At 37.6% G+C, this 22435-nt stretch overlaps 2 protein-coding genes across 2 annotated transcripts in view; both read right to left on the bottom strand.

Moving 5' to 3' along the window:
* Window positions 1-3195: 3195 nt before the first annotated feature.
* C2H3orf62 (chromosome 2 C3orf62 homolog) lies at window positions 3196-7333 on the bottom strand. The gene is made up of 3 exons (XM_087955011.1): window positions 5617-7333; window positions 4197-4291; window positions 3196-3344 (listed from the first exon to the last, which is right to left on the bottom strand). The coding sequence occupies exons 1-3, from the start codon at window positions 6174-6176 to the stop codon at window positions 3196-3198; spliced, it is 804 nt and encodes a 267-aa protein (XP_087811137.1). The 5' UTR covers window positions 6177-7333.
* Window positions 7334-8000: 667 nt separating this feature from the next.
* The window catches only part of USP4 (ubiquitin specific peptidase 4), a 53322-nt gene continuing 38887 nt past the window's right edge, over window positions 8001-22435 (bottom strand). The window contains exons 14-22 of the mRNA XM_026673311.2: window positions 18457-18648; window positions 17242-17330; window positions 16814-17026; window positions 16656-16726; window positions 15049-15164; window positions 13393-13542; window positions 11716-11819; window positions 10919-11007; window positions 8001-9952 (exon numbers count right to left, since the gene is read on the bottom strand). Of these exons, the coding sequence (XP_026529096.2) occupies window positions 9833-9952; window positions 10919-11007; window positions 11716-11819; window positions 13393-13542; window positions 15049-15164; window positions 16656-16726; window positions 16814-17026; window positions 17242-17330; window positions 18457-18648 (1144 nt within the window). The 3' untranslated portion in view covers window positions 8001-9832. The remainder of the gene's footprint in view (window positions 9953-10918; window positions 11008-11715; window positions 11820-13392; window positions 13543-15048; window positions 15165-16655; window positions 16727-16813; window positions 17027-17241; window positions 17331-18456; window positions 18649-22435) is intronic.

Below are 22435 nucleotides of genomic sequence, written 5' to 3'. Positions count from 1 at the left end.
TGGACTAGATATTTCCCATTGCTGTCTTGTGGGTGGGGGGTGGGAGGATATATACCATGTTTCTCATAAAATAAGGCTGGGCCTTATTTTTTTTTGACCCCCGAAAAAACGGCTAGGCCGTCTTTTCGGGGGTGACTTAATTCCCCCCCTTCCTCATCTAGAGCGCCCCGCGGGCAGCCTCTCCACCAGCCGCTCCTAACAGGTGATCATGGTGAAGCGCAGAGAGCTCCCTACTCCCACCAAACACCTTTGCTGCAGACCCAAGACCTTTGGCACCTGCCGCTGTTGCTTTCACTTCTGCCCATTCCGCCGCCACGTTTGGAGCTGCCGCTTCCGTGTTTGGAGCTGCCGCTGCCATTTGGAGCACCGCCACCACGTTTGGAGCTGCCGCTTCCATGTTTGGAGCTACCGCCGTGTTTGGAGTGCCGCCACCATTTGGAACACTGCCGCCACGTTTGGAGCTGCCGCTTCCGTGTTTGGAGCTGCCACCGTGTTTGGAGTGGCAGCGGCGCTCCAAATGGCGGTGGTGCTCCAAACAGCGGCAGTAGCTCCAAATGCGGACATGGCAACTCCAAACAGCAGCAGTGCTCCAAACAGCGGTGGGGCTCCAAATGCAGAAGCGGCAGCTCCAAACACGGCGGCAGCTCCAAATGCGGAAGTGGCAGCTCCAAACGTGGCGGCGGTGCTCCAAATGGCGGTGGCACTCCAAACACGGCGGCAGCTCCAAACACGGAAGCGGCAGCTCCAAACGTGGTGGCGGTGCTCCAAATGGCGGCGGCACTCCAAACACAGAAACGGCAGCTCCAAACGCGGCGGAATGGGCAGAAGGGAAAGCAATAGCGGCAGGTGCCAAAGGTCTTGGGTCCGCAGCAAAGGTGTTTGGTGGGAGTAAGGAGCTCTCCGCGCTCTGCCATGATCGCCCATTAGGAGCAGGTGGTGGCGAAGAATTGCTGCCCGCGGGGCGCTCCTAACGGGAAGTCCCCCCACCCCCCCATTTTGCATGTTTTAAACTAGGCCTAAATTTGGGGGGAGGGGCTTAATTTGATTTTATGCCTAGAAAACATGCTGGGTCTTCCTATTGGTGGAGGGCATATTGTTGGAGAAACACGGTATATGCGCTGTGAAGCTAGCTATGTCAGTGAAGCCCATAGGAGCATCCCCACACTTTGTTTCTTCTGCTGTAGGCAGGGTTTCTGTTTTAGATTCACAACTTTAACTCTATCTCATGTCTCACATGAAGATAATTTATTTTGTAATTAAGGTGTGAAAATTGCTTCTTTTTTTACTTTCAGGGCACCCAACTTCTATCTAGTTTAGGCTTGTTTAAGTCTACTTTATGCAACCAAATATTTTTTCAGCAGTAATACAAATTGATTTTTATCTCAGTGCCATTTCCTTATAAAGAAAGTAGAAAGCCTCACCTCCCAATAACTTGAAAAATATCCATGAACTCTTTTTTATTGCATGTCTGGGTTGATGGGTAGGGTTATTCTGTTCCAGATTCATAGCAAATGTCGTACTTAAGTTGCACTTTAGTAATACACATTTTTATATGATATATAAACAAATTTATGCTAGTGTGCTCATATCAAATAATTATATGTCCTTATATCAAATGATTTAAGAAGAACTTGAAGAAAGTAGCATTCTAAAGATTGAATGTTTACTGAAAAATAATAAATATATCTGTAAGGTATCTCAAGTATACATAATGATATATAAAATATCCATCTTCCTGGTAATCATAAAGCAAATCACTAACATGATGGACTCAATTTTAGATTTTTTTGTTGACTTGTTAAGCAAATGCTGTAGTCATAAAGCCACTCCAGTTATTAAGCAAATGTCACAGTCATTAAGTGATTGTTCACTATGGGGCACTTTTACAAAAAATGGAAGTAAACGCCAGGTTTCAGCAAAATTGTTGTAAATTGTGGTTATGTGACCACAAAATGCTGCAAACAGCCATAAATGCAATGTACTCAAAATGCAGTTATGAAACTGTGTGTGTGTGTGTGTGTATGTGTACTCGCTTCTGTTAGAACAGAGTTGTAAATCTCTTGGGGGAGGTCTGCTGGAACATTGAACCACGTTAAACGACCAGTCATAAATCAAGGACTTACCTGTATTTGCTTTGTATGAAGAGAGACAGGTCACAAGAAGTCAATTGCAACAGTTGCCAATGATTGAGCTAGAAACCAAACTATAGGTAATGCACCATATACAGAATAGCCTTTTCCCATGCTGGATGTGGATAACATTAGAATTATGTGTATGGATAGAACATTCCCTGGTTCCCTTGTTGACATAATTTTAAGGTAACAATATTTCCACTTAAATTATGCTGGTATTTGTATATGCTCCTTACAAAAGTGGACCTTACTTGAACTGCTGAAAATATTTATGCCCTTAACGCATGGCCTATTTTTTGCCAAAAACAAAATAGAATAATATTTCTTATAATCATCATCATCTGATAAGGAACATCTTGATGCCTACTGTTTTCTTCAATGGTCAATAATATTATTTTACCCCTAAAACGGCTATGATAACATGTAAAAGCTAAAAACCCACCAAATCTTTTAATTTCATTCCAAATAAAAATTTGAGGCTGTTTAGAGAGGATGGAGGAATGTTCTTTTAAACTATATATTTACGATCATGATGAATTCTGCCGCAATTTTTTCTCTCCTTTCTTTCCTGTCTCACATGAAAGCACACATGCAGCTTGCTTCCCCAGAGAAAACCATTGAGTAATTCATCAACTCTAGATGCACAAGTTCCTACCATTAATGAATTTTTAGATATAAGAAATAGATTATTTTACTCCACCACCAGTCAGATTTGTTATTAGTGTTTATGTCTTCTGTGTTTCCTTCTGTGAAATTCATCCCATGATTCAAACCTGTTTTTTCTCGTTTAAAGACATGCACGTTTGCTGTTTGGCAAAAATTTACAAAATCATTATGTCACCAGAAGGCTTATATGCAGTATCTTTTTTGCAATGGAAACTTACCTTGAAGGGTAAAGCATTTAATTACTGTTCATTATCTGACAGAGAAGAAAAAAGAAACTTCATGCCAATATTGTAAGTTGCTTACTTTAATTGTGCATCTGGCAAAAGTCAGGATTGCTTGCATGGTTTAAAATGTTACTACCAAATCTTAAAAATAGCTCACACTTTACACCACCTGCCTAGTGAAGCTGGTGCAAGGTGGAGCTGTTTAATCTGTACTCCTCTTCCATATCCAACAAGGTTTCAATGATAGCTTCATCTTCTGGGCTGTGTTCTAGGACCTTTCTGAAAGTGTTCCTCTCACCCAGATGGACAGCTGAGGAGTCATCTGCAGTGGGGGGGAAAAGTGCATAAAAAGCTGATTGTTTGATCCAGATCCTTCAAAATAACACAATGAGGGTTTCTTTGCTCATTCTGAAGAAGCTAAAGAATTTCAAACTGAATTCCCATTACAACAACTCTTCTCACATCTATTGTAACAGTGTTGGCTATTTCAAATGTGGATGGGATATATAGTATTTTGAGGGCTTGCCAGTTTGTGAAAAGCTAATTAACTAGGGCCATGATGGCGAACCTATGCCATGTGTGCTGGAAGTGGCAAGCAGAGCCATCTCTCTGGGCATGCCAGCCATTGGCCGTTGCTCTTCCGGGAGCGCCGGAAACCGGAAGAGCAGCTCCCCGGAGTGTATGCATGCATCAGCCAGCTAGTCTTTAAACCCACATGTGCATTAGAAACTGGAAGACCAGGTGGCTAGCGCGTATGCACGCCAGGAAGCTAAACTTCCACTTTCTGGTGCTTCCACGTGCACACGTTGGGGAGCTGCTCTTCTGGTTTCTGGTGTGTAGCCACCACTGAACTAGAGGCAAGAATCTAACACATGCATTTATGGAAACAAAAGTTCTAAAGGAACTTTGGCCTTCCCATCACATATTTCTATCTTCCCACTTTTAAAGTTGTGCTTTTCAAGCCAATGCAAAATTAGCCATTGCTATTTTTCAGAGCATGGCTTTTTAAAATCCTTATTTTGCATTCATTTTGTGCTTGACATCCGTATTAAAACAAAATTCTGCAGAAAACCTGATGTTCATATTCTTTTTGCTTCTTTAAGCATGCAGTGCTAATTCCCTTCCTAGAACCAATTTTTAAAAAGAGCTATGGAACAGAGGAAATATTGCTTACCAGCAGACATATCTTCATGATCCTTTGGATTTTCTGGAGGAACATCACAGGAAATTAGGTTTGTTTCTGACTTCATGGATCGTTCATCAGTTTTGCTGAACAGCATAAAAACACCTTAACTGAACACTAGACCAGGACATTTCCCGTTGTAAGAGAAACATTTGAAAAAACAATCCAACCAATTTCACAAACTAAAATTTTATCCCAGTATTCAAGAAATAGAGATGTCTCAATTTTCAGTTATGCTACCCAAATTCATTCAGTGTAGCTATTTTTATACATTAAGGCAGGGCTGTCAAACTCCTGGCCCGCAGGCAGGATGCATCACGTGCTGGCCAAGACCATGCCTAGTTTAGTGAAGGGGGAAAAAGTCCCAATAGTCACGTGCTGCCACTGTGATGCCACGAGTTTGACACCCCTGCATTAAGGCATAAGCCCATATAATTTGTGCCTAGTAAGATGTAAAGATACCTCCCCGAGCACTTTCCCAAACTGTCTTTTCAATGTCTTCTTAGAACATATTTTTATATACAATTTTTAAGAACTGCATCATTATAAAAATAAAAGCTTTTTTTTAAAAAAAGAAATGCTTCTTAGTTTGAGTTTGGTCATTGTGAATTCTGCTGATCTCTACTAAAATACAAACCAGGCAAACCTTTGCTTCCAACTCCCTTACCATAACAAGTACCTGCTGTATTGTTTTTTTTAACATGTGGCTTGCTCTTTGAATAATGATCATGATGTAGGGAACTAATAAAAATAGAATACCAATGAACAACGCAATGATAATTTTAAAAAGTTATATAATGATTGTGCCATTTATTTAGGGGCCTTTTAACATCATTATACTTCAGGCTACCACCAACTGCCGTATGATGGATATGATCAATTCCATCTTCTATGTTATGGATGTCCACATTTCACAGAATAAGGAGCATTGATTCAAAGGACTGGCCTTTTTTACCCCCGTGGAGCCCACTCTAGCAAGTTTTGAGCTCAGCCTGTCCTCTTAAGGATGTCTTGCAAAGCCTGCCGTCTTAAAATAGCATCTTAGCGATCAAGATTTCATCTGGAAACTGATACAAGCTCATCCTGTTTCAGTTTACAATGAATAAAATGTATTTTCCTGCTGGTAAGAGACCAATATGGAGTTTGCTAATTTTATCTTGGCAATATATTCCAGAGTTGATGAGCTGAGTGAGATAGCAAATTTTGACCAGCAAATTAGGTTATGGTACATATCCTTTGATTTTGCTTTGTGTTGTTTTTTACCATTTGATCTTGGGCGTCAAAATGCCCGGAGTCAGCTCTAGCATCTATCTACCCTGTTCTTGATTTGCAGGAGCCAAAGTTGTCAAAAGAAATTCAGATGCTGCTCTTATATAAAATGACAAATCAAGCCTGTGACGGCAAAGCGTACCTTACTTGTCCTTTCTTCCATCTCTCACTGTCTTGTAGGCTGATTAAATACTGCTTGTCAGCCATAAAGATTGGGGAATGCAACCATGTATTTTCCTTACTCATCAACGGTTCCCGTTTGGTACATGCAATACTCGAGGTTACCGTCACTGGAAAGAGGTTTGACCTAAGGAGGGGATTCTCTTTTTCAGGAGAAGAGACCGCTGAAGATGGCTGGGGGTAATACACAGTTGGAGATATTACCTCTCCCTTAGAATTAAGGATATCTACATTAGGGGGTGTAGAAAGTTGCACTATTGGCAAATCAGAGTCCTGGTTGTTGCTGGCATCTTGGGAAGGAAGGAAAGGAATGGAGAGATCTTCCATTGCTCGATCAATAGCTGCTGCTAGCTCCTTACGGCACCTACTTAACTTTTCAGACATCTCACCTGAAAGGGAAAAATAGCTAATTGTCCAGAAGTCTGAATGCTTATAGAAAGTTGTAATTGGAGCAAACCTATAATATTCCTCTGCCAGTCCCCTCCTAAAACTTGTAGACTGGTACTTCGTTTGGTCATTCATCTCTATATATAAAATTGGGAAGATTTATACCTCACTCTAAGCCATGGCTTTCAACACAATAATAAACAAAAGCATTTTGTCAATGAGGATATGTTGTTATTTTAGCCTAAATGCACACTGTATTTGGACATGGCATAGAGACCATTTAGGGTTTGTGCAAGCCACACTTTATAACATATAGGCTGTGAAAATGGCAACAATTGATTTATAAAAATCCAAATAATAGCAGTTTGGGGAGCAGGTAACTTACAAACAGTGGCAGTGCATTATTAACCAATTTTTTGGCTTAATTCTTATCTGATCATAGTCATACCACATTCATACAGTACAGTTGTTTAGCAATGTCTGAACCAGGTCACTTTGATCTCTCCCACACACTCCCTCAAAATTTGGAGGACACCCATCTCCCTCTTAGAGTGATTTGCTGAATTATGACTAAGTGTGATACTTGAGTGCATTCTTTATAACAAATCTGAATATAGCATAAACACCAGAGATAAATTTTAGTTTTCTCTAGGTCTCCCTAAAATACTTCTGGAAGTTAATTCAGAAGATATAAACTTTGACCAAGAAATGATGGCTTCATATCTTCTCCCAGGCACTCAACCTGTTGAGACAGCCTGACTCAATCATTACCTATCAGATTATAATAAGGAGAAAGGAAAAAGAATCGTAAGCAACCCTCTCAGCAACTTTGGAGAAAGATTGATCACAATTGCTGTTAAGACTTATTAATGACCCATCTAAGCTTTGTGAATAGTTCTTTTTTTAAAAGTGGTCATCTGCAATTTATCTTAATATTGTGTTGCTTCAAAAATTTTATGCCCCTATTCTCTTTAAGTTTATTTTTACTAAACTTATATAAAATCTTTTCTGAAGTTTTGCTTTCTCTAGAAATCCCATAATCTGTTCATAAGATACAAAGTATCTAAGCAATCGCTTGTGACGATATCATCAAAATGTAAGGGATGCCTAATCTACTTTAAGGGTTTTATAGGCCAGTGCCCTTTGTAATCCAAGTTTGGGATCCACCAAACCTGTTTATCGAGGCTTCCCAATTGCAAGACAAGTACAAGATAAAAGACCAATTGCACAAATCCTTTTGTTTAGCAAGAAAGTCATAGGCTGAATTGAAAGCTTCCCAGCTAAGAGCTTGGTGCCCCTCCTCTCCCTGTGAAAGGTTTCAACTGTCACGGAACCTTTGTTTCTACTAGAACTTTCCTCCAAGATGGGACTTACTGCTTTCCAATAGCAATTTATTATTAATAAATATTACTTATTTAGTTAATAAAAGGAATTATTTTCTTATTTGAATCTGATAAACCTAATCAGGACTGATCTGGATATTAAAAAGAAATATCTTTATTGTTTGTCCCAGTGCTTCAGAAATCATTGCATATAACTCAACATTGTAAGCCTATTTTAGATAATCATTTTTATTAGTCATTTTTCTCCATAAATGGCCTCAGTTAGATGACAGTCTTAAAACTGTAAAAGGATTGACGAATCTTCCTAGGAAGTGAGATAAGTAGACTTAAGTCAATCCAAAATTCTTAGTAAGATTAATTTCCAAGAAATAGAGAATGAAAATCCTCCCTTAAAGGTCAAGAAACGGTGTATAAATTTACAATTCTAGTTTCAGAAATTACTGAAATTACATACACATAGCACCTAGCTACTACTATATTCCAAGTTAAAGGGAAAAGGTTGCTGCACCTTTGGTATGGTTTGATAGAGGCATTACTATTCAATCAAGTAATGAGTCAGATCCTAGGATATACTAGAAACCCTCATTCTCCAGACAGAAATACCAAAGAGAATATATTTTGTGCAATCTGTTCCTCTTTATTTTATTCTTTATCTTTACACAGTAAAACAATCCAGTGCTAGTCTAAAAGTGATCTTGATACTATACAGTATGTACACACCAGCTAAGATTCAGCCTGGTCAGAGGCAAATCAAAATTCCTAATACCATTTGTACAGCATTTAGAAGAAACTTACTTCTATGTACTTACTCTCTGATCATACTTAAAAACAGTGAAGATTTTTGCTTCAGTATGCAACAGAAATATATAAGGTTATATTTAATTATAAATTGCTTTTTGCATTTAAATATTTATTTCATTATCTCTCCAAATATTACATTTAAAAGTATAACCCAGAAAAACAGAAAAAAGCAAAACCATAAAATGTAATTTGACATTAGCGTTTAAATAATTCCAGCTCCTTTTCTCTGCCCCATATGTGCAAGAAAACATATGCAGTTGAGATAAAACCTCAAACCAGTTTAAAAATTTGGAAGCACAAGCAACTCAACCAAATAATAATTTCAGTGCTTTAGAAGAATCACCTGCAAATCTGTATGGTAATCATTGGAAGATTGAATATGAACAGAATAAAGCTGACAGCAATGATTCTTCCTCTGCTAAAATCTAGAGAATATTTGATCACATCTAATAAATTCTGCTAAAATAATATTGGGTCACTGGTGACTATAGCCTGTGGGAATGCAGAGAAAAGTCTACATAAAATTTATTTGTGAAAGAAATGATTCTCAAAAGTGTTGAATGAATTTTTGGAACATACTGTCAACAGAAAAAGGAAATAATTTCAGGAGGAATTAATGTGATTTCAAAGCCATTTCCATTAATAACAAATCTCTTCATTATAACGTGGCATTTCAGGGGATTACTGAAAACTCTCTTAGTTTGTATAGATAAGCTACTACCAAGTACATTAGGGCTTAGTGAAAAGGATGTGGATTAAAAAGACACATTAAGACCATTTTTCTTTGGTAACTTTTAGTTGATGTGGTAATGGCTAAACAGAAGGGAAATTACTCAAATAAATAGGAATAAAATGCTGGGAAATAAAATGAATGGTTGAAAAACATCCAAAACAATTGGATTTTTTTTGTGGCCTTCATAAGAGAAAGGGATTGAGACCTTTATGTGATGCTGATAAAACATTGCATAAATGTGGAGAAAAGGTGTCAAAACAGCATAAAGCATTGCGATCAGATGAACATGAAGAATAGGGTTTTTGAACATTGCTACAGGAAGGAAATATTATCTGTATATTACTTCTAAACGATTGCTTTATTGGCATTGAGTCTGAGAATATGGAAACTATTTTTGCAATACTTCTTCGGTAATTTTCGGGTGAGTGACTTTGGACCAGGAGAAATACTTTCTCAAAAAACAGTCTGATCATGACATGTCCAAAACGGATTGACACAATGTTGTGGTAATATGTGCTAATCAAACTGAAGCTGATGTCCACATATTGCACTTCCTCAGCACACAGATATCTCCAAGATTGTACACTGTTCACAATGCATGAAATTACACAATTTGAAGTTGCAAACCAACACAGCCATCTTTTTCTTAACGTGCATTGCTCCAGTCATATAGCAGTTCTTAATTCCACACAATCTTCATAATACAAAATCAGATTTAGACAACATTTTATTTTATTGAACAGTTAAGATAGAATTTGATTAAAAACTCTTAGGTTAGAGAATATGCCCAAGTTTGCCATCTTATTGCTTCCTCTATTTTTCAGTGCTGAGGCATCCTGCGTTGTCCAGTAGCCTACAGGGGTTCAAAATAAGTCCTCAGATATATTTTTATATTAGAGAATATCCACACAAATTCAATTAGTATCCATGCCATCACATTCTTCAGATTCTGATTCCATGCTTGGGCAAAAAGAATGGCTCCCCTTGAGCTTGACATCTCTGCGCTGGTAAAACAGTACATATGCTGCCTTTGTCTGGAAGAAAATGATTGAAAATATAAAAAAATCAATACCTAACAGAAAAATTGTAATGAAACTAGCCTATAAAGCTCCAGGACTCTAATCTCTGAAATATACATATACATGTCTACACAGAAGTCTTGACATCTTCTCTGGCAGCCTCCTCTAAGTGCTACCACTATTGAAATGTGGCTACTCCCTCACAGGACCAAATTCCTTAGAATTGGAAGGACCAAGGACTCATTGATAAACTTTCTAAGGTTGAATTTGATCTTGCTGCTTCCATTCAGGAAGATCTCCCTATTGCAAGCTTCCTTCTTCAAGGTGAGTGCCTTCCCAACCAGTTACCAGAGCTGACAGAGAGCCCTTCTGAACAAACAATAACTCTGCTTTCCTAAGATTCAACCTCAGCCAAACCATAACAGTCTCTTGCTAAATAATCATCATCAACTCACTGAAACACTCTGTCTTCATCTCCCAAATTTTGCAGGGGGTATAGAATTGTATAATGGTTGATGGTACTGCCTGCTGCCTGCTGCTTGAGAGGTCAGATAAGACCAGAAAAAGTATGCTCTTCAAATCGAAGTCACAAAAAGGAAATTGAATGGAACAACAAATGACATTTCCATCCTATTATTGGCTGAACCAGGCCAAAACCGGTAGAATACCACCACTGATCACCACCCCCAAAGAAATGCTGACCATTCCCAGATCCAGCTCATAAAGATCCCCTGACCACCTGAAGAAGCGAGAAGGGGCATGTCACAATCACGAAAATAATGGGGCCATGCATCCTATCACTTAATCAGTGCACAGGTTGAGAGATTAGTCTGAAGAATTGCAGCTAACCCCATGTTCCTAATGGGTTTTAGGTAGATTCTGTTTTCTGTAGAAAATAATCTGTAGTGCCATTTTAACTTGCTGCATTTGTTAAATTTTAGAAGTTATCAGGAAAAGGTCTGATTTATTTGAAATATTTACCACTATTTGTTCTTCAGAAGCTGGAGATACATTGCTATCATCAAAGTAGTACCATTTTCCATTTATTTTATTCTTGGCATATGCAGTATCTGCCAGGAAAATAAATGCAAGGAAAAAATATAATGACATGCTTTAAAAATACAGTTTGAATTTTGCAAGCACAGATAAGTCTCTAACACCATAAAAAAGAATAAAGGAATTCCTTCCCTTTTACTATAGTTGGCAACCATGAATAAATAATTATATAAGAAAATCCAACCAGCACTTTAAAGAATCACTGGTGAGGGAAGGGGAAGCTTTACACTTTGATTTTTAAAAATATTACACAATCATTATATGCTTAATTAATACATTAAAATTTAATCACATTCAGTAACAACCTGCAAACTGCCTAGATGTACTGAATGTTTTTTTCATGGGACTCTCATCAGTGTCATTGAAAGCATTATTTAAATATCTGAAGAGTCATATCAATCTTTTTATTGAAGATATATAAGAAACAGCAGCTTCAGAAAAGGGAAAGATTATGATACCAAACAACAAAAATAATTATCTATTTAACAGACATTCACTAGAGCATTTTAACTGAAGTTGGAATTTTTTTCTTGTCTACAGAGTTGACAATTCAGTGTTCTTGTTACATCACTTCTATTAATTTTGCAGGACAGGTCTCAATGAACCAAACACAGAAGCTTGCAATGGGTTGTATTAAATTTCAAAAATCCTTACTTGGATATTGCTGAGGAGACACATTTTGAATATTTGCAGATATAGGGGGGAAAGCAAGAGTTACTCACAGTGCCCTACACCCAAGCCTCCATAATGATTGGAAACAGCAATTAAGTCATATACGTATGGGCTTGCTGCTGGATCACAAACGAACTCAGACATGTTCAAATCCCTATAAATAAGTCACAAAGATCAACGTTGTGGCAAAAAGACATGCTAACACCTTACAAAAAAGACTATCTATTTCCAAAACTGGTTTTAAAAGTATCCACCCTGTTATTCAATTGCTATTACGAGCAAGAGTCACAATATTGCAAATTACCCACAATGTTCCTGAAGAATTCCAAGTGATATACTTACACAGACACTACTGTCTTTCTAAAGAAACATTTCAATATACAAAAGCCAAAGAAAAAACCCCCCTCCGCCCAAAAACCCCCCCCCCCCCCCCCAAAAAAAAAAAAATATATTATATACCCCCCCCCCCCCCCCCCCCCCCCCCCCCCCCCCCCCCTTCCCTTTTTTTTCCCCCCCCCCCACAAAACCACCCACAACACAAAACAACCCCCCCCCCCCCCCCCCCCCCCCCCCCCCCCCCCCCCCCCCCCCCCCCCCCCCCCCCCCCCCCCCCCCCCCCCCCCCCCCCCCCCCCCCCCCCCCCCCCCCCCCCCCCCCCCCCCCCCCCCCCCCCCCCCCCCCCCCCCCCCCCCCCCCCCCCCCCCCCCCCCCCCTAATCATCATTTTATGGTAATCTCTGTAAATATACTTTTTTTTTGCTACAAACACATGAACAACAATGGCAGGCTCTCTAGAGTAGTCACTGGAATCTTTTTAACAGGGCTGGGAAAGAGATATTTATACTAAGAACTTATTCTGTATTGTTACAAATAGTCACAGACAAAAGTCATATAGACATGGTGTGCAAATATGATTCTTCCAAGTAAAGTCAAGGTTGAGAGGAAGCAAATTCTCAGTGAGATTCAAAGAAATGTTCTTACATCTAGTATTAATCTTTCCAAGTACTTTCCTACAAAAATATGGATATAGAGGACATATACTGACAAGGTCACATTTGAGTTACAGTCCTCAACATTACATGGGATCATAATGTGACCACAGACATGACTGTATGTGTTATCAAATTTTTTAAAAATATGTATAATTAACCTGATACAGAGAAAGAAAATCAATTTCTGTTTCCAAGTATATTGACCAAGAGAAACATTTAATTTGTCATTTAAGTTACTGTGAGCATGTTAGGAAAAACATTTTGTTTATTTAATTTGTTAAATTATATTCCAAAGGCATAAATTACTCAACTACCAGAGAATAATATGATGTAGGTGAAAGTAACATTTTGTCAAATAAAATATAAATTTAGATGTGGTTCCAAAATACCGCCAAGATGTGCTCAGGTTAAAAATCTTTACTACAAGAATATGTGGACACTAATCATGAGATTCAGGTAACTAAACTGTTGGGCTAGTGAGTTGCCAACCCCATAGTAATGAAAAACAAAATTACCACAGGTCTCAAAATCCAAACCAAAGTAGCTAAAACGAACAGAAGGCAGAGCTACACAAAACCCCAGAGTAGAGAAACAAAACACTCAGGAAGATGCTGGCATCAAAATCAGCAGCAGGGTGCTATAGTTATTTAAGTTGTGACAAGGCTATTTGGACCATGTATTCATAAAGATATCAGGTGTGACCATACCAATATACTAATATTCATGAAAATGTTACCTGATAGGGATGTCAACTACCGTGTCAAGTTTGTCCCTCCAATATCGATTGTATGAAAAGCGTTTTAAATGCACTACCAAAATGCGTGGCAATGACCAAAGATCAAATTTCTTAGTGGCTTGCTGATGTTTCTTGCAATTAGGACAATACCTGAAATAAATCAAATAGAAATTAAAAACAAAACTGTTTGTTCCAGATATTAATTCACTTTATTGGAAGGGAATTAATGCTTGTTTAATGGGACTTACACTTCTATAGTTCTGGAAAGATATTACAATCTCAAGTAAACCAGATAAATCTTTTGGGATCAGATTTTAATCCACAGTTTTTCTCTATACCTTATAGGAAGAAAACCTATTGGATTGCTTAGGACTGGACTTTATTTTTAAGATGTACAAAAAGTTCAGGATTCTATATGTTGCATAGTTGCCTAATCATTTCAAGGAATACTACAGAAAGAATAATCTGTGGATAAAGGATCCCGTACTGCTGTGAGAATGCAGAATACTTTGAACAAAGAAGAGAAATGTATAAGATACACCACTATTCACTGCATTTTCAAAAATCATTTTTAAGGGGAAAAGGAATACTAATTAATCTTCATTCTGACTAGTGCTTGTCCTCTCACTAGTTCCCAAAATACCCCAAATTAGTCTCATTTAAACTGAAAATAGCATCAGAATCTACATTTACCAGAAAAATGTAATAAGGACTTCTTCCTCAAAATTAATATATTGGCTTGTTTTCAATAATTAATCTTATCTCGTCTATACTTTTGCTATTACTGATTTTATAATGGTTTTGCTGAACCTTTAAACAAATATTTTATGATGAAAGCTTTTATATTACATTAAATTTTATGTTAGTCATCAGTGGAGATTGCACTGTCTTGTCCTGTAAAGCTGTCTAGAACAAGTGCTTCTTAATACATGTTTGGAATATGTCTCAAATATGATGTCACAAATGCGTAGCTGTGGTGCCATGCAGTTTTCTTGCTGCATTTTTATTTTATTTTATATATATCCCATAGACATTCTTTAAAAAAATGAAGTGGCCATAGCTGAGTCATTTTTTTTGAAGATATGTTATTCTTCCCAGAATAAAAAGTTAATAGAAAGGATTTTAAGAAGCTAAAGAGTAGGGACCAACTCCATCAGTTCACCTCTTGGTACATCATCATAAGCCACTTCAGAGTGCCTCTAACATGTTCTTGAAATTCCAAATGTATTTTAAAATGATTGGGGATCCTTGATCTACAAAGTAGATAGTAATGGCAGAGATTTATCTAAGAAAGTAGGTCTGCTACCAGAAATTAGACGGGGAATAGGGATCACTTCATAGCTTCATTATCAGATAGATGAAGAAACCCTACTGTCCTGCCGCACTAATGAAAGATAATCTTAATATACATGATCAACTGTTTTATTTTTGCAGTGCCAACACAAGAATTCTCACAGGCATGTAGATATGGCTGCTTTCACTTATCTATTAAAAAATGAAGAGCGGTCACATGTTTGTCTGCTTTCTGAACTAGGGAGCTCCACTTGTATGGAAGAATGGTATATCAATAATAGCAGCAACAGCAACATGCAAAAATAATATTGAAGCACAAACTATGAAATGCAGTTCAAAGAATAGTCAGTAGCAAAAACATACCAGGGATCATGTTCCCCAAGTGTCTCCATAGTTGTAAAGAGTTCTATACATTCTCTAAGGGCTACAGAAGTTTTGTTTTTTTGTGACTGAAACATACTGTTGTGTTTTTCAAATGCCTAGAAACACAAATGTATATTAAAATGGAGAAAAACACAGACATTTCTTTTAAAAAAAAGTAGTTAAGGGATACACATTACAGTGACGAGCTTGCTTTCTGCCCTTCCCCCTTTAGCTTGTGCTGGCTTTCCTCCACTTCACATACACAAAGCTACTGCACCATGGTATGCTGTAGTGACAATGACAACAATGTAAATGCATACAGGCAGTTCTCATTTAGCAACTGCCTCAAGATAGCAACCATTCATTAATATAACAAATAACTGGTGGTGAAGAAAATCCAATCAATGCACACACTTAAGCCCAAATTTCTGTTCCTGACAATAACACATGCCAGAGAGTAACACTGGTCTTGCTATATGAAAGAAATTTATCTAAATGAGATGGTGGCAACCAGCAATCTTTGCAGCATCCCTGTCTTAGTCACACGGTTCACTTATTGACCGTGTCTTACTGTCTGTCTCACTTAGCCACCTTTTCACTGGAACCAATTGCTGTTGCTAATGAACTTACGACCACAATTGGGAATGGAATTTCTGTTGTTAAGTGGTGGGGTCATAAAGGAAGAAATCACATGGCCAAACCTAGTTTTACAACCATTTTTACTACAATTGTTAAGTGGATCACCATAGTTAGGCAAAAAAAAAAAAATATTGGGGAAGGCGTATATGCTTATCAGAAGATGGCTGGATAGGTCCCAGGTCACAATCAGATGATGGCAAGACACTGAAGCCATCATAAATGCAAGCTGTTTGCTAAGCACCTGGATTGTGATCATGTGACCATGGGGTTGATGTGACAGTTGTTATCTTTGTTAGCCTAGAGTCACATTGTAGAGTGAGATGGACGGCATATAAATTTAATAAATAAACAAACTTCAAGAGCAGATTGTAAGGCACCTTTCTCAAGGCTATCATATCTTTGAATTGATAAACAATCATAAGTTGAGGCCTACTATATTTAAATCTTCACTTCTCACTTAAAATAATTTTGATCAGTAACCATGAACAGGCATTTGCATTGCAAGATTCCAATTTTTAATCAGTACAACAAAGTTTATAGGAATCAAAAAGGCATATAAATATATGTTACCTGGTCAGAGAAGGAAAAGCAAAAACATTAATAAAACACATATGATAATTTAGAATTGCAAGAAAATTACCATACTGACTGTGCTCAGACAGACTTTCAATGCCTGCTTTAAAAAAAGAGCAATCTCAATCAAAATGGCAAAATAAATATTTTGAAAAAAACTATCCAGTTACAAAATGTTTACTAAGCATAAAGTACTCAATAAAACATTATGATCGGATGCATGAGGCCATTCTCAATAAGCCTATTTATTCTGCAAAGTAATATTTTATGGTCATATTTACTTACAGAGCCTTTTAAGAAAAATATCAAATCAGAAGAAACAACATTATCTTGCCTAGGGATTAAGAAGTCCATCTGGTTTTGCCCTTTAAAAGGGAGACAAAAACATTAATCACCTGAGCTTCATGTTCATCAAAAAGTAGCTTCCTGGTGTCAGAATCCCAATCAATAGCAACAGTTGCATAGGCTGGAAAAAGAAAAAAAAATCTATAGCAGCTCATAAAGTTACCACAAATGAAAAGTGCCTATAGTGACATTTTTAAAAGATACATACAACTCAGTTTGAGGACCTTCCCTTCTGTGGTAAGGCAGCTTATTTCTGATGTCCCGTAAGAATTCACAAAACTGAAACTGAAAAGCTGCTTTTTCTGGTGCTGCTTCCCTTCAACCTGCTCATCCCTCTTCTCTTCAGACTGAGAAGCACCTGCATCTGGTATTTTTTGTTTGTTTTCTTCACTGTCCTGATGCTCCATCTCTTCAACATTACCTAGAATAAATATATTGTGAAGCGTGTTACCTACTGTATTTCAGATTTGCAACTTCCCTTCTAAACTGAGAAGCAACTGATATTGGAGAGAGTTCAGACTAAATTTGACATAGTTTCATATAATCAGCCAGAGTTAAGTTTGTGATTTACAAAAAAACAAACATGTAAACACATATTTAGCTTTTAGTCTAAATAACCATCTTTGAAGAATTTACCTTCAGATATATTGGTGAAGCCATTGCAAGTGTCACTGTCCAGAGGCACGTCAGAATATTCTTCTTTTAAATTAATTTTTACATAGCGTCTAAAAAATAAGTTGGTCCATTATTAGAAAATCAGCCAAATCAATAAACAAAAATAATTACTTCCAAAACTGATAGCAATGACTGCTTATTACTCATTCTGATCACCGGTATTTAAATATATTAATATTAAATATTCTTAGGTCAATATTGCTTTAAAGAAAAAATGGAAGGATTAGAACTGTAAGCACAGTAAAACATAATATAACAGCAGGGGTATATTATAACTTCACAATAACTCATATTAAACTTGAAATAACAACACTTAAATCCCTGTTTTGAAAATTGGGAAGCTATATTAATACAAAAGTATCTAAGGTGCATTGAGAAATACGAAGAATGAGTCATTATATAGAATATGTTTTTTCAAAAGAAAGAACTTTTTTCACTTCTTTTAACTATTAAATAGGCAGTGTGCAGTATAGAAATAATTCTACTTAAAACACTAGAAAGGACTTCATGGAGGATAGTGACTGTTATCCGTGTGAATGAAGCATAAACATAATATACAGATTATGGCCACTGAATGTCTGCATTGCTACTGACATTCTAGAAGCTTGGCTGCTTCAATAACTTAATACCTTTCATCCAAGTAGGTTGCTGTTGTTTTAGAGTTTGGAATCTATAAAGTTTCCCTTTAAAAAACAAAAGTTGGACGTTTACCAGAGGAAGATGTGTTATGTTTGTGAGAACACACCACAGCATTACTCTTCAGTTACGATACTAAAAGTAGTAGATAGACCCTGAAATTTTGGTTATAATTTGTTGCAGTCAAAAGTCAAATCAGCAGACTCAATTCTACAATTGTTTTTATGGCAGTCATTAAATGAATCACATGGTCATAAATTCAAATTCAGCTTAACCAAGGAGTGGTTTTTTGCCAGAAAACGGCAAAAAGTGTCACAAAACATGATGTGACCACAGGATGCTGCAACCGATTATAAATGTGAGCCAGATGCCCAGCACATGAAATGTGATCATTTGAGGTTGGTCTTTTTTCAAATCCATTGTAACTTTGAATAGTTGTTAAGTGCACTGTCATAAGTTGAGGACCACCTGTAATGCAGAATACTTGAATGAATGTTTATAACCACATGAATAGTATGTCAAGATGGGAACTATACTTACCCAATTCGTTCCAATATAACGTTGTACAAATAATCTATTGTGAGTTTGTGTTTGGGTACAGCAATGAGCAGCGGTTGGCCATAAAGAACTGTCCCTGGGGTAGCATTGGATTGTCTTGCTTTCTTTTCTCTGAAGTAAACTGAGAGTGTGACATATTCAGCACTACCTTCGGTTGGTTTACAAACTTCATATCTGCAAGAAGAGAGAGAAGATCAAAAGCTGTTCACTATCATTTCAGGTGGAAGAACATATATTTAATTCATATGAAGCAGATTCCAACTGAAAGTCAGAAAAATATTTCTTAACTGTAGGAATAATTCAACACAGAGTTATTCAGAGAGGTGATATGTTGCTCTTTATTTGATATACTAATGCATAACAGAACAGAACACAGCTAGACAGAATCTATTATGAACAGATGATGTTCCTTCTGATCCTCTTTGACTTACTGCTACTCTCCCTTTTTTCAAATTATTGATTTTTATCCTATTTTTTTTTCAAACGAACGAACTAAGAACTTGTTCCCTCTAGAAAAGAGGAATGCATTGTTGCTAATCAAATATATTCCTCTTTTTTTGAGGGATCAAATAATTGCATTTGGACTAGCCCATCCAAGAACCTAGATGCCATTTTAGTGGTACCAGACAGTTGTCTAAAATGGTTCATTTCATTCCCTCACCACTTCTGAGACAGCAGGTCTAATAATTCAACAAGTTTTCTGAAATCATGGCTTGCCCAATCACTTCTGACAGAGGCACACTATTACACAGTTTTCAGAAAATCGTACATCAACTATTAAATTGAAGCTCTGTCTGTTCTGTACTATCTGCAGCTGGATTAAGAAATCAAGAAGACGACGACGTGTAATATTTTAGAGCAATACCTTGGTTGCGATGTTAACTATCACCAAACAACTGGCCTGATATTCTACCTATGGCTGAGTTCAGTTATAACAGTTCATACTTCTATTCAGATATGACTGCTCAAACAACCTATAGTTACCATTTGAACCTGCTGCCAAAACCCTTACTGATCTTTTCCTGTTCTGGAGATTTTCTTTTTTCTTCAAGAGGTAAAAGTTGTTCAATACTTTACTTTTCTTTTTAGTTCATATTAAAAAAGACTAACTATTTTCTCTTGAACAATTTGGAATAAAACACATACTCTTTGATTTTCAATAGTTATTATTTGTACTTTCAAAAAAATATTTAAAAAATGTTCTGCTTCCCCTCAAGAATTAGATGATGTCAATAATTTATATAACCATACTAGTGTATTTTCACTCTGTGCTTAACTGTTAGAGATCACGCCTCCTGTTTAATATATATATATAAAGCTCTGAAGAATGCTATCTTGAGAATCACACAGGATAAGGCATCACATAATTCTAATGATATAACCTACTCTTGGTGACCTAACTACTGTAATCATGGTTAGCTGTTCCACCTCTAGTTATGGATGAGGATGCACCATCCCAGAAAGAACTGGTGTGTAATTTGGGGAACCTCCTGCAGTTGAAGTCTTGCTTGAGGAACAGGTGGCAGCCATGGCTGGAGGACCTTTGAACAAATTCAGGCACCCCAACTATATAATCACTCATTCCTTAGTGCACCCTCATTTGAACTATTCTGTACATGGAAATCATTCAAAAACTCCAGCTAGTCCAGAATTCAGCAGTGTACATAATTATGGGTGACCTTAGTACTAGGTGAGCTGCACTTTTTACTGGTAGCTTCTGAATTCAGTAAAAGGTGTTGATTGTCACCCCTAAAACCCTTTATGGCTAAGGAACAGAACATTTGAGAGACCCTCTATCTCCAATTATTTTTACCCACCCTAAAAAGTCAGATAGTTAGCATATGTCAAGTCTTGTCTATTAAGCAGTGACATCTCTTGGGACTCAGGACCTGTGACTTCTATGTGGCTAAGACTGCCTGGTGGAACAGCACGTCTCCTGTTCCCAAGATTTGGGTGGTACTGACCATGCTGGCATTTAGAAATGACACCACCCCCCCCCCAAATTGGCTCTTCCCTTCAGCCCTGTGCCGAATTTAATTTTTAACTTAATTTTAATAAACAGGTAGCCTGGATTAAAACAACTAGAATAACAAAAAGTACAGAAATATGACAGGAGCTTCACCGATAGTTAAGAAGCAGATGACGTTTGGGAACAAAGCCAGGTCTTAAGGTTTTTTTGGAATCCCAGTAAAGTGGGTGCTGTCTATCTATCTTTTGGATGTTGCTCCAGAGGATAGGGGCATGGCACAAAAGGCATGTTTCCTCAATCCACAGGAAGAAAGCATTTAACTGAGTGACCTGGAGTGCACAGCCTCAGCTTGAATCTATTGGGCATGCAGAAACAGTATTATAATGCTGTAATCCACTGTGACTTGTTTAACAATAACAGTTTATAAAGTATGATTTGGCACAGAATGCGAGCTTAGCAATACATATTTTGAGTGGTGAATATTATGGAGGAGAATGTTGCTCTTCCTTCTCAAAAAATTAATTCTCAAAATGTCAAAAGGGTATTCAGGAACTAAATAATGAATTATACAAAATTAATTTCAGAAGTCCAGATCAACCTGTAACTCACTATACTATGTTTCTGGCTGATGAAAATTCATTAATATCTCAAAACGAATAAAAATTCAACCACAGTTTTAACTAGGAAACTGTCGACATTTGACACCAAGCTTAAATCCAAAAATGCTAGGGAATTTCTGAAAGCTTGGCATTCAGACAAATCAGTCATCAGCAGACATATAGCAAACCACCACCACCATACCATTTTTAACAAATACAACCAAAACTCAAGGAAGGAAACGAACAGCTAAGAGTGCAGCCTTCCTAACAGGCAACACAGATAAGCAGGAAAAAGCAATATATAAACAACTGATGTAGAAATAATATCCTAATCAAGGAATTATGAATAATCAAGCTACCCAGAGTCACTGCATTGGTGAGATGAGTGATAAAGAAATTTTTTTAAAAAATAATAATAAAATAAAATGCCTGAAGGGCAAGTTATATGAGTAGTTAACAAACTGCACTCTTTCACGTGCTGATATTATCTCGTCCAGAAATGAAATGTCTGCAAGGAAACAACCACGTTCAAAGAACACTATGAACCCAATAGTTGAACCTTATCTACAACCCTGGATGAAGTGAATTATCTGGGCTCCTGTATGATTCAGGCATGGGGTGGAAACGGCATTGGTTGCACTTTTGGATGATCCTTGGTGGGAGCGGTTCCAGGGTAGTGTATCTGTTCTTGTTCTACTTGACCTCTCAGCAGCCTTTAATATCAGTGACCATGATATCCTTCTGGATTGACTCCATGAAGTGAAAGTGGATGGCACAATATTGTGCTTTATACAGGGCTGGTATGTGGGGTTCATGGGGTTTATTCTCTCTCCATTCCTGCAGTATTTTACATTTACCTGAACTGCTAGATGAGGTAACCATAGGGTGAGATAGCATTGCAATGAAGAAGGACTGAGTGTCTCTGCATTTGGGGCTTTCTGGATCTAGGCCTTTACCATTTTAGACTTGGTGCATAATCTGGGGGTCTTGTAGAATCACCATTCCTGCTCGAGGAACAGGTGAACAGTCATGGCTAGGAGGGCCCCTGTATACTTATGTATTATGCAGCAGTTTTGCCCCTCCCTGAACCAAAAGGCTCTAATCACAGTTGTCGTCATCTCCAGAGTGGATTACTATAATATGCTCTACATGGAACTGCTCTTGAAGAGCATCAGAAGCTTTAGGTAGTGCCAAGTGTGGCTGCACAGTTATGGGTGTCCTTAGTATGGTACACACTGTATCTCTGTTCTACAAACTACATTGACTGATGGTCTGCTTCCAGATTCAATTCAAGGTGCTGGTTTTGACCAGATTATTTGAGGGAACACCTCTTCACGATTATATCTAATTGTTCCATCAGATCCAGCAGGAGGATTATATTGCAGGTCCCGTC

The sequence above is a fragment of the Notechis scutatus genome, chromosome 2 (genome assembly GCF_049901735.1).
Source record: "Notechis scutatus isolate UNSWTSFEM ecotype Mainland chromosome 2, rNotScu1.2, whole genome shotgun sequence".
Lineage (NCBI taxonomy): Eukaryota > Metazoa > Chordata > Lepidosauria > Squamata > Elapidae > Notechis > Notechis scutatus.
This window is presented reverse-complemented; position numbering and strand designations above follow the sequence as displayed.